General features: G+C 32.1%; 1 protein-coding gene across 1 annotated transcript in view; it reads left to right on the top strand.

The window, feature by feature from the left end:
- The first annotated feature begins 473 nt into the window (after window positions 1-473).
- The window catches only part of sfrp1a (secreted frizzled-related protein 1a), a 76,108-nt gene continuing 62,015 nt past the window's right edge, over window positions 474-14,566 (top strand). The window contains exon 1 of the mRNA XM_030144140.1: window positions 474-1,321. Within this exon, the coding sequence (XP_030000000.1) occupies window positions 802-1,321 (520 nt within the window). The 5' untranslated portion in view covers window positions 474-801. The remainder of the gene's footprint in view (window positions 1,322-14,566) is intronic.

Here is a 14,566-nt window from a genome sequence, read left to right as displayed (position 1 = left end):
GTTCATGTTTAAAATGTTAAATCTAGATGTTTAAAATGTTAAATCTACATGTTTAAAATGTTAAATCTACATGTTACTCCGTATATATGTTTACAGTTGCATGTGTTTTTTTTTTTTTACAGTATTGTTCCGGAAACCACAGCTTCCACTTTTTTCCGTAAAAACAGCAGGATTTTTTTTTTTTTTTTTTTTTTTTTTACAGTGTAGAGTGAAAGCAGGCTTTAAAATACTAGACTTTTATCCTGTAACATGCACACGAACACACACATGTTGTATCCACAGACAGAACACATCAGATACTGTAGGTGTGTCTACTAATGCCGTTGAATGATTTATTTTTTAATTTGGTATTTTGTTTTGACAAAGGAAGTACAATTAGGGGTGTAAAAGGAGGGGTAGGGAGGCTCCTGGAGAGTTTTTTACACACTGGGTAATTAAGCGCTTTGACTGACAGCAGAGTGCCAAAAGGCGCAGACGCGCTCCGATTGGCCGGTGCGCACTTTACAACCTTCTCTTGTTTCCAAGCTCCGCATAAGCAGAGCGCTTTACCTCCCCAAACTCTCACAGGAGACAGACACCAGAGCGGAGCAGCAGCTAAAGAGGACCGCCTGTGTGGACTTTACCAAAAAAAAAAAAAAAAAAAAAAAAAAAACGCGACCCGTTTTTACGCGCGTTGATCCGTGGCGCACAGCTTGTATTTCAGTGCGTTTTGACCTGTTCTTGTACATTCCGTGGGTTGAAGTGAGGTGTTTGGTTCGTGTATTCGAGTTGCCTTTTTTTTTTTCCTTGCACAAAGAAAGCATGTCTACTTCTGGACACTTCTGGAGGATGATCCGCCTGGTTGTGACAGTGGCTCTGGTGTCAGTGTGCAGTGCGTCAGAGTACGAGTATCTGAGCTGGAGGTCGGATATGTACAACGGAGGGCGCAGCTACGGTAAACCCCCCCAGTGCGTGGACATCCCCGACGACCTGCGGCTCTGTCACAACGTGGGCTATACCCAGATGTTATTGCCTAACCTGCTGGAACACGAGACCATGGCGGAGGTGAAGCAGCAGGCCAGCAGTTGGGTACCCCTGGTGCACAAGAACTGCCACCCGGGGACGCAGGTTTTACTCTGCTCCCTGTTTGCCCCCGTGTGTTTGGAGAGGCCCATTTACCCGTGCCGTTGGCTGTGCGAGGCCGTGCGTGACGGCTGCACCCCCATCATGGAGGCTTTCGGCTTCCCGTGGCCGGAGATGCTCACCTGCGACAAGTTTCCACAGGACGACGTGTGCATTGCCATGACGCAGCCCAATGCCACCGAGTCCACCAGACCCACAGGTAAAACCAGTTCCCACTCCACGATGAAAAAAAAAAAAAAAAAAAGAAGAAGTAGACCACAGGTGTCAAACATGTGGTCCGGGGGCCAAATCCGGCCGCCAAAGGGTCCGGTCCGGTCCTTGGGATGAATTAGTGAAATGCAAAAAATTACACTGAAGATATTAACAAGCAAGGATGTCAAAATAAATTTAGTTCAATTCTATCTAAAGTGGTCAGACCAGTAAAATACTATCATAATAAAGTATAAATAACGAAAACCACATATTTAGTGTAAAAAAATAAAAAAGGAAAATTACACAAAAATGTTAACATTTATAGACTAGCCTTTAACAAAAAATGTGAAAAATCTGAACAAATATGAACAACCTGAAATGTCTTAAGAGATTTAAGAGTAATTTTACCGATATTCTGTCTGTTATGAAATGTTTTGTGCATTTGTAGATCAATCTGAAGTGGGCAGGACCATTTTGACAGTTGGAGGCTTTAGATAGATAGATAGATAGATAGATAGATGGATAGATAGATAGATAGATAGATAGATAGATAGATAGATAGATAGATAGATAGATAGATAGATAGATAGATAGATAGATAGATAGATAGATAGATAGATTAAAAACGAAGTATACCACAGGTGTCAAATATGCGGCCCAGGGGCCAAATTCAGCCCACCAAAAGGGTCCAGTCCGGCCCCTGGGATGCAAAAATTACACTAAGATCTTAACGTTCCTTTTAGTTCAGGTTCCACATTCAGACCAATTCAATCTCAAATGGGCAGGATTCAGTCAAATACTATCATAATAACATAGAAATAATGACAACTCCAGATTTTTCTGATTGTAAATGTAAATATTTTCATGTATTTCCACAAAAACAAAGATTAATTTCGCAAAAAATGTGAATAACCTGAACAAATATTAACAACCTGAAACGTCTTAACCCTCCAGTATCCGGGTGCGCTTTTTAGGCACACTTTGCACTTCGTGGTACAGAAACTTCATGTTATTTTTCACAATTTAAATAAGGTTAGAATTCAAAAGTTGTTCATTTGTGCATGATCTTTAAAATTCTGGCCACCAACTAAAATTTGCCCATTGTAAACAAAAGAAAATTACAAGACTAGCATCTGTCTCCCAAATGTGCCTAAAACGCACTATTTCTTCCATTATAACCACTGTTTTTGATCCAAAAGCCATTAAGGCATAAATGCTGCTTTTACTGATATCTGGGCTTCATTTGAGAGGTGAGGGTCTAAATTAATTTATTAACGTTGTTAATGTTGCTGTTAATCATTGACATATGCCAGGCTGCAAAAATCAAGTAATACGTAATCCAATTTTTTGTAGTATTTTGAAAAAAAAAAAAAAAAAAAAATCCAACAACATATTTTGTGTTTTTTGCATCAAAAAAATTTAGTGACTTCATGAAAAGAGATCGTTTAAAGGGTTAAAAAAATCTAAAATGAATGATTATTTGATATATATGATTAGGGCTGACCTTGATTTACTAAAATAAAATCAAATCAGAGCAGAAAAATAAATCAATATATAATATTTAATAGTTTGATTTATAGGTGTGCATTTTACACGCACTTGGTGACAGATGCTAGTATTTTGACCTAGCGCCAAAAATAATAATGCAAATTAACCAATGTTGGAGTTAATCACTGACATATGCCAGGCTGCAAAAATCTAATAATATGTGATCCACTTTTTATGTAGTATACTGAAAAAAAATATTTTTGTGTGTTTTTTGCATCCAAAAAAATGGTTTGTTTACATTACAAACACAGCATTTAAAGGGTTAAAAAATGTGACAGTTATTGAGTATTTGGTATTTTTATTTATGGCTCAAGTTGATGAAATAGAAAAAAAGTGTAAAAGAATTAAAAACAAACTGTATGAAATTTTTTTACATTATTCCACAAGTGTGCCAAAAAGGCACACTTGGTGCTAGTAAGGGCCATGCTGGACAGGATACTGGAGGGTTAAGAGAAGTACTAAGCAATTTTAACAATATTCTGCCTGTTGCTAAATGTTTTGTGTGTTTGTAGATCCACTGTAATCTGTAACTTTTAATGTACATGTAAAATGATAAACTGAGGCAGAATATTGTTAAAATTACGTTAATTTTTTTCAGTTCGTTCATGTTATTCACATCTTTTGAAAGGATAAATTGTAGATGTAAACCTTTTTGGAATGTAAATTTGCTTTTTTTGCTCTAAAACATAGAGAAAAGTTTGGAGTTGACATTATTCATATATTATTATGTTATTATTTTACTGGTCCGGCCCATTTCAGATCAAATTTAGCTGAATGTTTGACACCCCTGAAGTAGACTGTTCATTATTATGTGGTCACTGGTGTGTTTTAACCCTTTCATGCATAGTGGTCACTACAGTGGACAGTTATTCTCCAGCTGTTCTCTTGTATATTCATGGATTTTGTTGTTTTAGTTCCATATCAGCCAACACAGTGGACGCTAGTGCATCATCCCATACACTGACATTCATACTATTATTGTAAATTTGCTGTTCTAGATAAACCTGATCTGCACTAACATATTTGAGTGTAAATCAGTTGCTTGTTATTGTTATTAGACTGTAATTTCTTTCTTTTTTTTTTTTTTTTTAAGCAAGATTTCTTTTTTATATAGTATCTCCATGAAATGAGTAATGACTAGTATTAGTGTATGTGAAAATGTGAGAAAACATCAGATTTCACATAGTTTTGACATAATATATCAGTAAATACATGTTTCTTTGTGGGCATTTTGGCAAGTTGCAAATAGGTTTATAAGAAAATATTCAATCGCATTGTTTATTTTTGTTTTTTTCCATGTCTAAAGAGGAATAAAAACAGTCCAAATGTTGATTAAGGTTCACATAATTCATGCATGAAAGGGTTAAAGCGGTATATTGTGCATTTTATACTGTTTTTATATTTTTGTGATCACTGCAGCTCCACGGGGAGTTCTGTGGGTGCAGAGAGTCGCTCAAAACCATCTTTATCTTCTTAAAAACCTGTGACCTGAAAGTAGTAACAACCTGACAAATGCTGAGTTTTTGTCTTTGGCTAAAAAAAAAAAAAAAAAAGTTTTCATCTTGATCTATTGATTCAATTATTTTAGCATTTTTCATTATTGTTTTTTGGGTTGTGAAACTTAAAAGGCAACAAATTTACTGAACTAAGACATCTTCAGAAGTCATCGTATTTGTTTAAATAAATCAGATTTTGTATAGTAACCCCCCCCCAAGTAAGTTTTATACAGATGCACTTTTTTTTTTTATATATATAATTGCACTTTTATATAGTAGTATTTTAATACTGATGTGTTTTCGGTGTGTTTGTTGTGCTTGCTATGAGTGGGAAGAGTGTAGTTTTAATGTTATTTGTGGTTTTTAATGTGAGGGGCATGTGCAATTTCTATTCTATTCTATTCTATTCTATTCTATTCTATTCTATTCTATTCTATTCTATTCTATTCTAAAGGCTTAGTTACGGTTTCAGATGCCTTTACTGTACCGGAATACATTTCTGGGTGAGGTTATTTTCTGAAAGTTTTTAATTATGCAATAAAAGCTCCTCCTATGTTGCTCAAACCCAGAGGTTTCCAGACAAATATAAACTCCATGACCCCAGTATCCATTAACGGCCCAGTCAGTGCAAGATGGGACATCATTATGTTGCAGGTTTTGGCAGATCACCAACCCAAAACCCCCACTCCCCTCCTAAAAAGTAAATATTTTCTGATGTAAAACAGTAAAAAATGTCTGATTCTCTTGCCGGAGAAGTTTTAACATGATAAATGTTTGTTTTTTTGCTTGGAAATATCTCAAATAGTAAATCACAGCCATTATTTTTCCATCATTTGGTTATATATAGTTTTTTTTTTTTTTTTAAGATTAATTAACCCGAAGTAACCCTCGCTGAGAAAACAAACAGCCTCCACTTTTAACACAGTGTAAAAACTGACACCTGTGAAGTTAAATGGGTTTGAGAATGTTGTTTCAGGGTTGAAGGTGCATTTGCAGATGCAAATCCCAAGACAAACAAACCAAACACAACCTTTTGGGAGGAAATTAAGCCGTGAAACCCTGGATTTGATGTTAACCCCCCCCTTCGTTTCATTCTCCTTAAAAGAAAAAAAAAAAGAGATTTACATGCTTTTATTTTCTTTTTCACTCAATAATCTACTGTATAAACTCTGGCTTCTCTGTGAATATAAAGTCGCCTTCTGTTGACTTGGAGAAATGTTGTAATATTGAAAAAGCTCTAACAGATGGTAGTAATTTATTTCAAGGTGTTTGTTGAGCTGGAGGACAATGCTGGGAGGAAATCCAGCAGCAAGAAGAAGTGAATACCTGCATCTATTAATTCCAATTTTCTGCCGAGCCGTCGCTGACAAATGCATTAAAAGACGAAAAAAGTGGAAAGATGAACACATAATTTGAAAAACACACTGTCCGAATATTAAAATACAGTCTGGCGGTGAGCAAAAGCCAGCGGTTGCTAAACAAAATCTCCCAAGGACACGTTACCCCCCACCACCACCACCACCACCACCCCCATACCACCACCATCACCACCATCATCATCTATCACTAATGGCTCCTTAGCTGCAGATTCCTTAAACCTGTTGGGACTATGTATATGTGTGTGTGTGTGTGTGTGTGTGTGTGTGAGGTACTTCATGCAGGATCAAGTAGGGCTGTAAGAAAATATCGGTTCTGCTATATATCGCGATATTTCAAGGCAAGGCAAGTTTATTTATATAGCACATTTCAGCGACAACACTCAAAAATAAAGGTACCAGCTTGTACTTAAAAGGGTACAAATACTTGTCGTTGGGGGTGTACTTTTTTCAGAGATATTTCTGTACCCTTTCGAAATGGTCCATTTTTGTACCTTAAGTATTTTACATAGAAAGAAAACTCTCGTATAGTTGATAATGCCATGATGTTTAAAGTTTGAACCGGTGGCCTAATTGAGAAAAAAAAACAAAAAAAAACGGCATAGGCAAGCTATGACATCAAGACATGGAGGTGTGAATGAAAACTGGATAAAACAGAGATTATGGCAATAATCAGAGGTTCTAATAAGATAAATAAATTATTAGGCTATTATCATTGAGCTAATTGGGCTGTTAAATTAAAACACAAATTACACTGGGTTACAAAAAAATGTTTTTTGCAAGTTGTCTAGGTTGTCCATATTTTTCTCTTTGTTTTAGCGTAAAAATTTACATTAAATTATGAAAATATCAGCTTTTACAAACTATCCTTTAACAATAAAATCTGAAAAACCTGAACCTTACCTTTGTAAGTAAAATTTTAACCTTATACTTCCTGTTATTAAATATTTTGTTGCCTTTGTAGATCCAATCCATAATACGCATGTATAAATGGTAAGTTGAGGTGTAATATTGTTAAAATTGCCCTTATTTTTCTCAAGAAATCTCATTTTTTCCCTAGTTATTCACATCATTTTTGTTTGGATAGTTTGTAAATGTACATATTTTCATAATTTAATTTTGACTGCACTAAAACAGAGACAAAAATTTGGAGTCGTCATTATTTACAAGTTATTCTGCTATTGTTTTACTGGTCCGGCCCACTTGAGATCGATTTGGGCTGAATGTGGCCCCTGAGCTAAAATGAGTTTGACGCCCCTGCGCTAAGCCTAATGTTTGAACTATTACACTGGGTTACAAAAAAATGTTTTTTGCAAGTTGTCTAGGTTTTTTCAGCTGAATTAAGACCATTTTGCACCGCTAAATCCAAAAAATGACATCTGTTTTTCTCAATCAGGTCAGGTTTTTTTGCTAATTTGATTTTGAAAAATTTGATCTTCTCACAAAATATAATAATTAATACCAAAATAAGATTGGTAAGCACACTTTATGAAACTTGTGACTTGATTCCTGTTAGATACAATGGTGTATTCACCGCAGATGTAGCAGAATATGTCAGGCTTATTTTTGCAAGATCTTCTAGTCGAAGCCATTTCATTCACCTGTAATATTAAAAAAAAAAACATTAATCATAAATTGGCAAAAGTAAAATCTTCAGAACTCGTTTATTGCAAGAAATATGAAAGAATTTTGTATCATATGATGTGAAAATGCCCATAAATGTAAGCAAAAATGTTAAAAAGCCAATATGTAGCATAGTTCAGAAAGTTGACCTGATTGAGCAAAATTAATGTGATTTTTGGATTCAGCACAGCAAAATTATCCTAAATCAGCTCAAAAAACTTAAACAATAAATTTGTTTTTGACCAGTGTAATGCCATGATGTTTAAAGTTTGAACCAGTGGCCTAATTGAGAAAAAAAACAAAAAAAACAAAACGTCATAGGCAAGCTACGACATCAAGACATGGAGGTGTGATGAATGAAAACTTGATAAAACAGAGATTATGGCAATAATCAGAGGTTCTAATAAGATAAATTATTAGGCTATTATCATTGAGCTAATTGGGCTATTAAATTAAAACACAAATTATTATTAAATATAATATAGAGTAATTACAGTATGATATACAATAAATAATGTTTGAACTATAATTAGTCCTACTGTTCAGTTCTCCTAGCCTTTAGCCTATTTTCATGGTCTACACACATTTTTTAATGCTGCAGGGTACCTTATAGTACAAATGTGTACTTCACATAACTTTGGACCCTTTTTCATAGTCTAAAGGTGCAATTCTGGCCTCCTAAAGACCAATATTGTACTTTTGAGAGAACATTCTTAAAAAAATATATACTTATAGGTACATAAATGTTCTGATCTCGTACCTCTATTTTTGAGAGTGAAGGCGATTCAAGGTGCTTCACACAGGACATTGAAATAAAAAGAAACACATTTAAAACATTATAAAAGAAACATGTAAAAGGTGATTAAAAACAGCAAGTAAGAAAACAACGCATAAAACCCAAAAATATAAAAACACACATTCAAAGTAAGAGTTTCGAAAGAGAATGAAAAATGTAAAAAGTCCAAAGCCTTTTAGTCAAAGGCAGCAGTGAACAGGTGAGTCTGGAACCTGGACGTAAAAGAACTCACACTCTCAGCAGACTTGATATTTTCTGGTAGTTTGTTCCAGATATACAGATCATAGAAACTGAACACTTATTCTCCATGTTTAGTTCTGACATTTCACAATACTGTATCGATATTTTTAGGTGTTTATTCAAATGCAGATATTGTGGAGGTTCATATTATTATTATTATTATTATTATTATTATTATTATTATTATTATTATTATTATTATTATGTTTTATGTATTATTATTTCACACTGGGGATGTAACGATTACTGGTATAATGATAAACCACAGTAAAATTGCAGACGGCTAGTATTACCGTTAAAATGTAATTATCATGATAATCGTGTTTGATTATCACACTTTTAGGGGAAAAAAAACCCTATGTAAAGATTTGCTTTTATGTAAAATATTTGAGTATAGTTTTAATTTATTACAATATTCATTTTATGTACCTAATATTTGGAACCAATATTCACTTTTAAAGTCTTTGAAAAGGTTCGTTAAGCATCTTTGTGTTATTTATGCAATAAATTATAAACATTTTCCAAATCAGATTTTATATTTTTTGTGTTTTCTGGACTTTTATGTTTTTATAGTAGGTTCAAGTGAAGAAATAATAGACAGATGATATAGATGAAGTTGTGCTGGAAAAAAAGATACCAAACTTGGGTATAGTAAACATTTGTTTGTATAGTATATAAAGGCAAAATCGAAAGTACTGAAAAACGATAAAAATAGGCTCAGACCACTAAGGGTTAATATTTGAATGTTTCTGCAACAGACGGTACATTGTGCCAATTATTTTATTATTTTGTTTGTTTGTTTGTTTGTTTGTTTTTCAAAAACTTGGTTAAATTATTTCAGTGTGTGTATTAGTACTTTTTCAACATTTTGAGCACAATTTCAACAATACCATGATAATGATAATCGTGATAATTTTGGTCACAATAACCGTGATATGAAATTTTCATATCGTTACATCCCTATTTCACACTGTTTTATTAGATACTGTTAGTTCCTTTGTTAGGACTGAACTAAAATACTGTTCTGTTAGTTCTGAACTAATAGAATATGAACATTTGAACAGGATCTGAAACTGTAATGTCTGTAAAACACAATTTCAGTTTGAACACAGGAACATTTTGTGATACAGCAATAGATCTTGTTTTGATCAAATAAAAATGTGTTTAGTGTTTGTGCAGATTTCTGGTGCAATTCAATTTTTCAAGGAAATAATAAAAAAAAAATAAAATAAAGAAACAAACAAACACTTGCCTTTTTTAACAGTATTGTATATATTGTATCGTAATCCTAGTATTGTGATTTGTATCATATCGCCAGATTATTGTCAAAACATACTCCTAAATAGAATAGAATAGAATAGAATAGAATAGAATAGAATAGAATAGAATAGGCTTTATTGTCATTACACAGGAAGTGTCAATAAACTTATGGGAAATATCTCAATATACATGCACAAAAAAAAAAAAAAAAAAATTAAAAAAGCATTTTTACAACAAAATGCAGTCGTGATGAAATCAACATACCAAAATAAGATTAATGACGATGTTAAATAAGTGGCTCATTAAAAGTAGGAAAAACAGTGACAGTTGCTAACACGCTCATCTTGCTGTCATATTTTGGGTGTAATTCAATTCTTCAAGGAAATAATAATTAAAAAAGAAACAAAAAAATTGCCTTTTTAACAGTATCATGATATATTGCGATATATCGTATAGTGATCCTAGTATTGTGATTTATATCATATCGTCAGATTCTAGTCAAAACATACCCCTAAATAGAACAGAATAGAATAGAATAGAATAGAATAGAATAGAATAGGCTTTATTGTCATTACACAGGAAGTGTCGATAAACTTATGGGAAATATCTCAATACACATGCACAAAAAAATGTTTAAAAAAAGTATTTTTCACAACAAAAAACAGTCGTGATGACATTAACATATCAAACGAAGCTTAATGACACTGATGTTAAATAAGTAGCTCATTAGAGGTACGAAAAACAGTGACAGTTGCTAACCCGCTCATCTTGCTGTCATATTTTGGGTGTAATTCAATTCTTCAAGGAAATAATAATTAAAAAAGAAACAAAAAAATTGCCTTTTTAACAGTATCATGATATATTGCAATATATCGTATAGTGATCCTAGTATTGTGATTTGTATCATATCGTCAGATTCTTGTCAAAACATACTCCTAAATAGAATAGAATAGAATAGAATAGAATAGGCTTTATTGTCATTACACAGGAAGTGTCAATAAACTTATGGGAAATATCTCAATACACATGCACAAAAAAAAATTTTAAAAAAGCATTTTTCACAACAAAAAACAGTCGTGATGACATTAACATATCAAACGAAGCTTAATGACACTGATGTTAAATAAGTAGCTCATTAAAGGTACGAAAAACAGTGACAGTTGCTAACCCGCTCATCTTGCTGTCATATTTTGGGTGTAATTCAATTCTTCAAGGAAATAATAATTAAAAAAGAAACAAAAAAATTGCCTTTTTAACAGTATCATGATATATCGCGATATATCGTATTGTGATCCTAGTATTGTGATTTGTATCATATCGTCAGATTCTTGTTAAAACATACCCCTAAATAGAATAGAATAGAATAGAATAGAACAGAACACAACAGAATAGAATAGAATAGAATAGAATAGAATAGAATAGAATAGAATAGAATAGGCTTTATTGTCAGTACACTGGAAGTGTCAAAAAAGTTATGGGAAATATCTCAATATACATGCAACTAAAAAAAAAAAAAAGAAGCATTTTTCACAACAAAATACAGTCGTGATGAAATTAACATACCAAAATAAGCTTAATGACACTGATGTTAAATAAGTAGCTCATTAAAGGTACGAAAAACAGTGACAGTTGCTAACATGCTCATCTTGCTGTCATATTTTGGGTGTAATTCAATTCTTAAAGGAAATAATAATTAAAAAAGAAACAAAAAAAATTGCCTTTTTAACAGTATCATGGCATATCGCGATATATCGTATAGTGATCCTAGTATTGTGATTTGTATCATATCACCAGATTCTTGTCAAAACATACCCCTAAATAGAATAGAATAGAATAGAATAGAATGGAATAGAATAGAATAGAATAGAATAGAATAGAATAGAATAGAATAGAATAGAATAGAATAGAATAGGCTTTATTGTCATTACACAGGAAGTGTCAATAAACTTATGGGAAATATCTCAATACACATGCACAAAAAAAAATTTTAAAAAAGCATTTTTCACAACAAAAAATAGTCGTGATGACATTAACATATCAAATGAAGCTTAATGACACTGATGTTAAATAAGTAGCTCATTAGAGGTACGAAAAACAGTGACAGTTGCTAACCCGCTCATCTTGCTGTCATATTTTGGGTGTAATTCAATTCTTCAAGGAAATAATAATTAAAAAAGAAACAAAAAAATTGCCTTTTTAACAGTATCATGATATATTGCAATATATCGTATAGTGATCCTAGTATTGTGATTTGTATCATATCGTCAGATTCTTGTCAAAACATACTCCTAAATAGAATAGAATAGAACAGAATAGAATAGAATAGAATAGAATAGGCTTTATTGTCATTACACAGGAAGTGTCAATAAACTTATGGGAAATATCTCAATACACATGCACAAAAAAAAATTTTTAAAAAGCATTTTTCACAACAAAAAACAGTCGTGATGACATTAACATATCAAACGAAGCTTAATGACACTGATGTTAAATAAGTAGCTCATTAAAGGTACGAAAAACAGTGACAGTTGCTAACCCGCTCATCTTGCTGTCATATTTTGGGTGTAATTCAATTCTTCAAGGAAATAATAATTAAAAAAGAAACAAAAAAATTGCCTTTTTAACAGTATCATGATATATCGCGATATATCGTATTGTGATCCTAGTATTGTGATTTGTATCATATCGTCAGATTCTTGTTAAAACATACCCCTAAATAGAATAGAATAGAATAGAACAGAACACAACAGAATAGAATAGAACAGAATAGAATAGAATAGAATAGAATAGAATAGAATAGAATAGAATAGAATAGAATAGAATAGAATAGGCTTTATTGTCAGTACACTGGAAGTGTCAAAAAAGTTATGGGAAATATCTCAATATACATGCACCTAAAAAAAAAAAAAAGAAGCATTTTTCACAACAAAATACAGTCGTGATGAAATTAACATACCAAAATAAGCTTAATGACACTGATGTTAAATAAGTAGCTCATTAAAGGTACGAAAAACAGTGACAGTTGCTAACATGCTCATCTTGCTGTCATATTTTGGGTGTAATTCAATTCTTAAAGGAAATAATAATTAAAAAAGAAACAAAAAAAATTGCCTTTTTAACAGTATCATGGCATATCGCGATATATCGTATAGTGATCCTAGTATTGTGATTTGTATCATATCACCAGATTCTTGTCAAAACATACCCCTAAATAGAATAGAATAGAATAGAATAGAATAGAATAGAATAGAATAGAATAGAATAGAATAGGCTTTATTGTCATTACACAGGAAGTGTCAATAAACTTATGGGAAATATCTCAATACACATGCACAAAAAAAAATTTTAAAAAAGCATTTTTCACAACAAAAAATAGTCGTGATGACATTAACATATCAAATGAAGCTTAATGACACTGATGTTAAATAAGTAGCTCATTAAAGGTACGAAAAACAGTGACAGTTGCTAACCCGCTCATCTTGCTGTCATATTTTGGGTGTAATTCAATTCTTCAAGGAAATAATAATTAAAAAAGAAACAAAAAATTGCCTTTTTAACAGTATCATGATATATCGCGATATATCGTATCGTGATCCTAGTATTGTGATTTGTATCATATCGTCAGATTCTTGTTAAAACATACCCCTAAATAGAATACAATAGAATAGAACAGAACACAACAGAATAGAATAGAATAGAATAGAATAGAATAGAATAGAATAGAATAGAATAGAATAGAATAGAATAGAATAGAATAGAATAGGCTTTATTGTCAGTACACTGGAAGTGTCAAAAAAGTTATGGGAAATATCTCAATATACATGCACCTAAAAAAAAAAAAAAAGAAGCATTTTTCACAACAAAATACAGTCGTGATGAAATTAACATACCAAAATAAGCTTAATGACACTGATGTTAAATAAGTAGCTCATTAAAGGTACGAAAAACAGTGACAGTTGCTAACATGCTCATCTTGCTGTCATATTTTGGGTGTAATTCAATTCTTAAAGGAAATAATAATTAAAAAAGAAACAAAAAAAATTGCCTTTTTAACAGTATCATGGCATATCGCGATATATCGTATAGTGATCCTAGTATTGTGATTTGTATCATATCACCAGATTCTTGTCAAAACATACCCCTAAATAGAATAGAATAGAATAGAATAGAATAGAATAGAATAGAATAGAATAGAATAGAATAGAATAGAATAGAATAGGCTTTATTGTCATTACACAGGAAGTGTCAATAAACTTATGGGAAATATCTCAATACACATGCACAAAAAAAAATTTTAAAAAAGCATTTTTCACAACAAAAAATAGTCGTGATGACATTAACATATCAAATGAAGCTTAATGACACTGATGTTAAATAAGTAGCTCATTAAAGGTACGAAAAACAGTGACAGTTGCTAACCCGCTCATCTTGCTGTCATATTTTGGGTGTAATTCAATTCTTCAAGGAAATAATAATTAAAAAAGAAACAAAAAAATTGCCTTTTTAACAGTATCATGATATATCGCGATATATCGTATTGTGATCCTAGTATTGTGATTTGTATCATATCGTCAGATTCTTGTTAAAACATACCCCTAAATAGAATAGAATAGAATAGAATAGAATAGAACAGAACACAACAGAATAGAATAGAACAGAATAGAATAGAATAGAATAGAATAGAATAGAATAGAATAGAATAGAATAGAATAGAATAGGCTTTATTGTCAGTACACTGGAAGTGTCAAAAAAGTTATGGGAAATATCTCAATATACATGCACCTAAAAAAAAAAAAAAGAAGCATTTTTCACAACAAAATACAGTCGTGATGAAATTAACATACCAAAATAAGCTTAATGACACTGATGTTAAATAAGTAGCTCATTAAAGGTACGAAAAACAGTGACAGTTG

This window comes from Sphaeramia orbicularis, chromosome 9 (genome assembly GCF_902148855.1).
Source record: "Sphaeramia orbicularis chromosome 9, fSphaOr1.1, whole genome shotgun sequence".
In the NCBI taxonomy this organism is placed as follows: domain Eukaryota; kingdom Metazoa; phylum Chordata; class Actinopteri; order Kurtiformes; family Apogonidae; genus Sphaeramia; species Sphaeramia orbicularis.
This window is presented reverse-complemented; position numbering and strand designations above follow the sequence as displayed.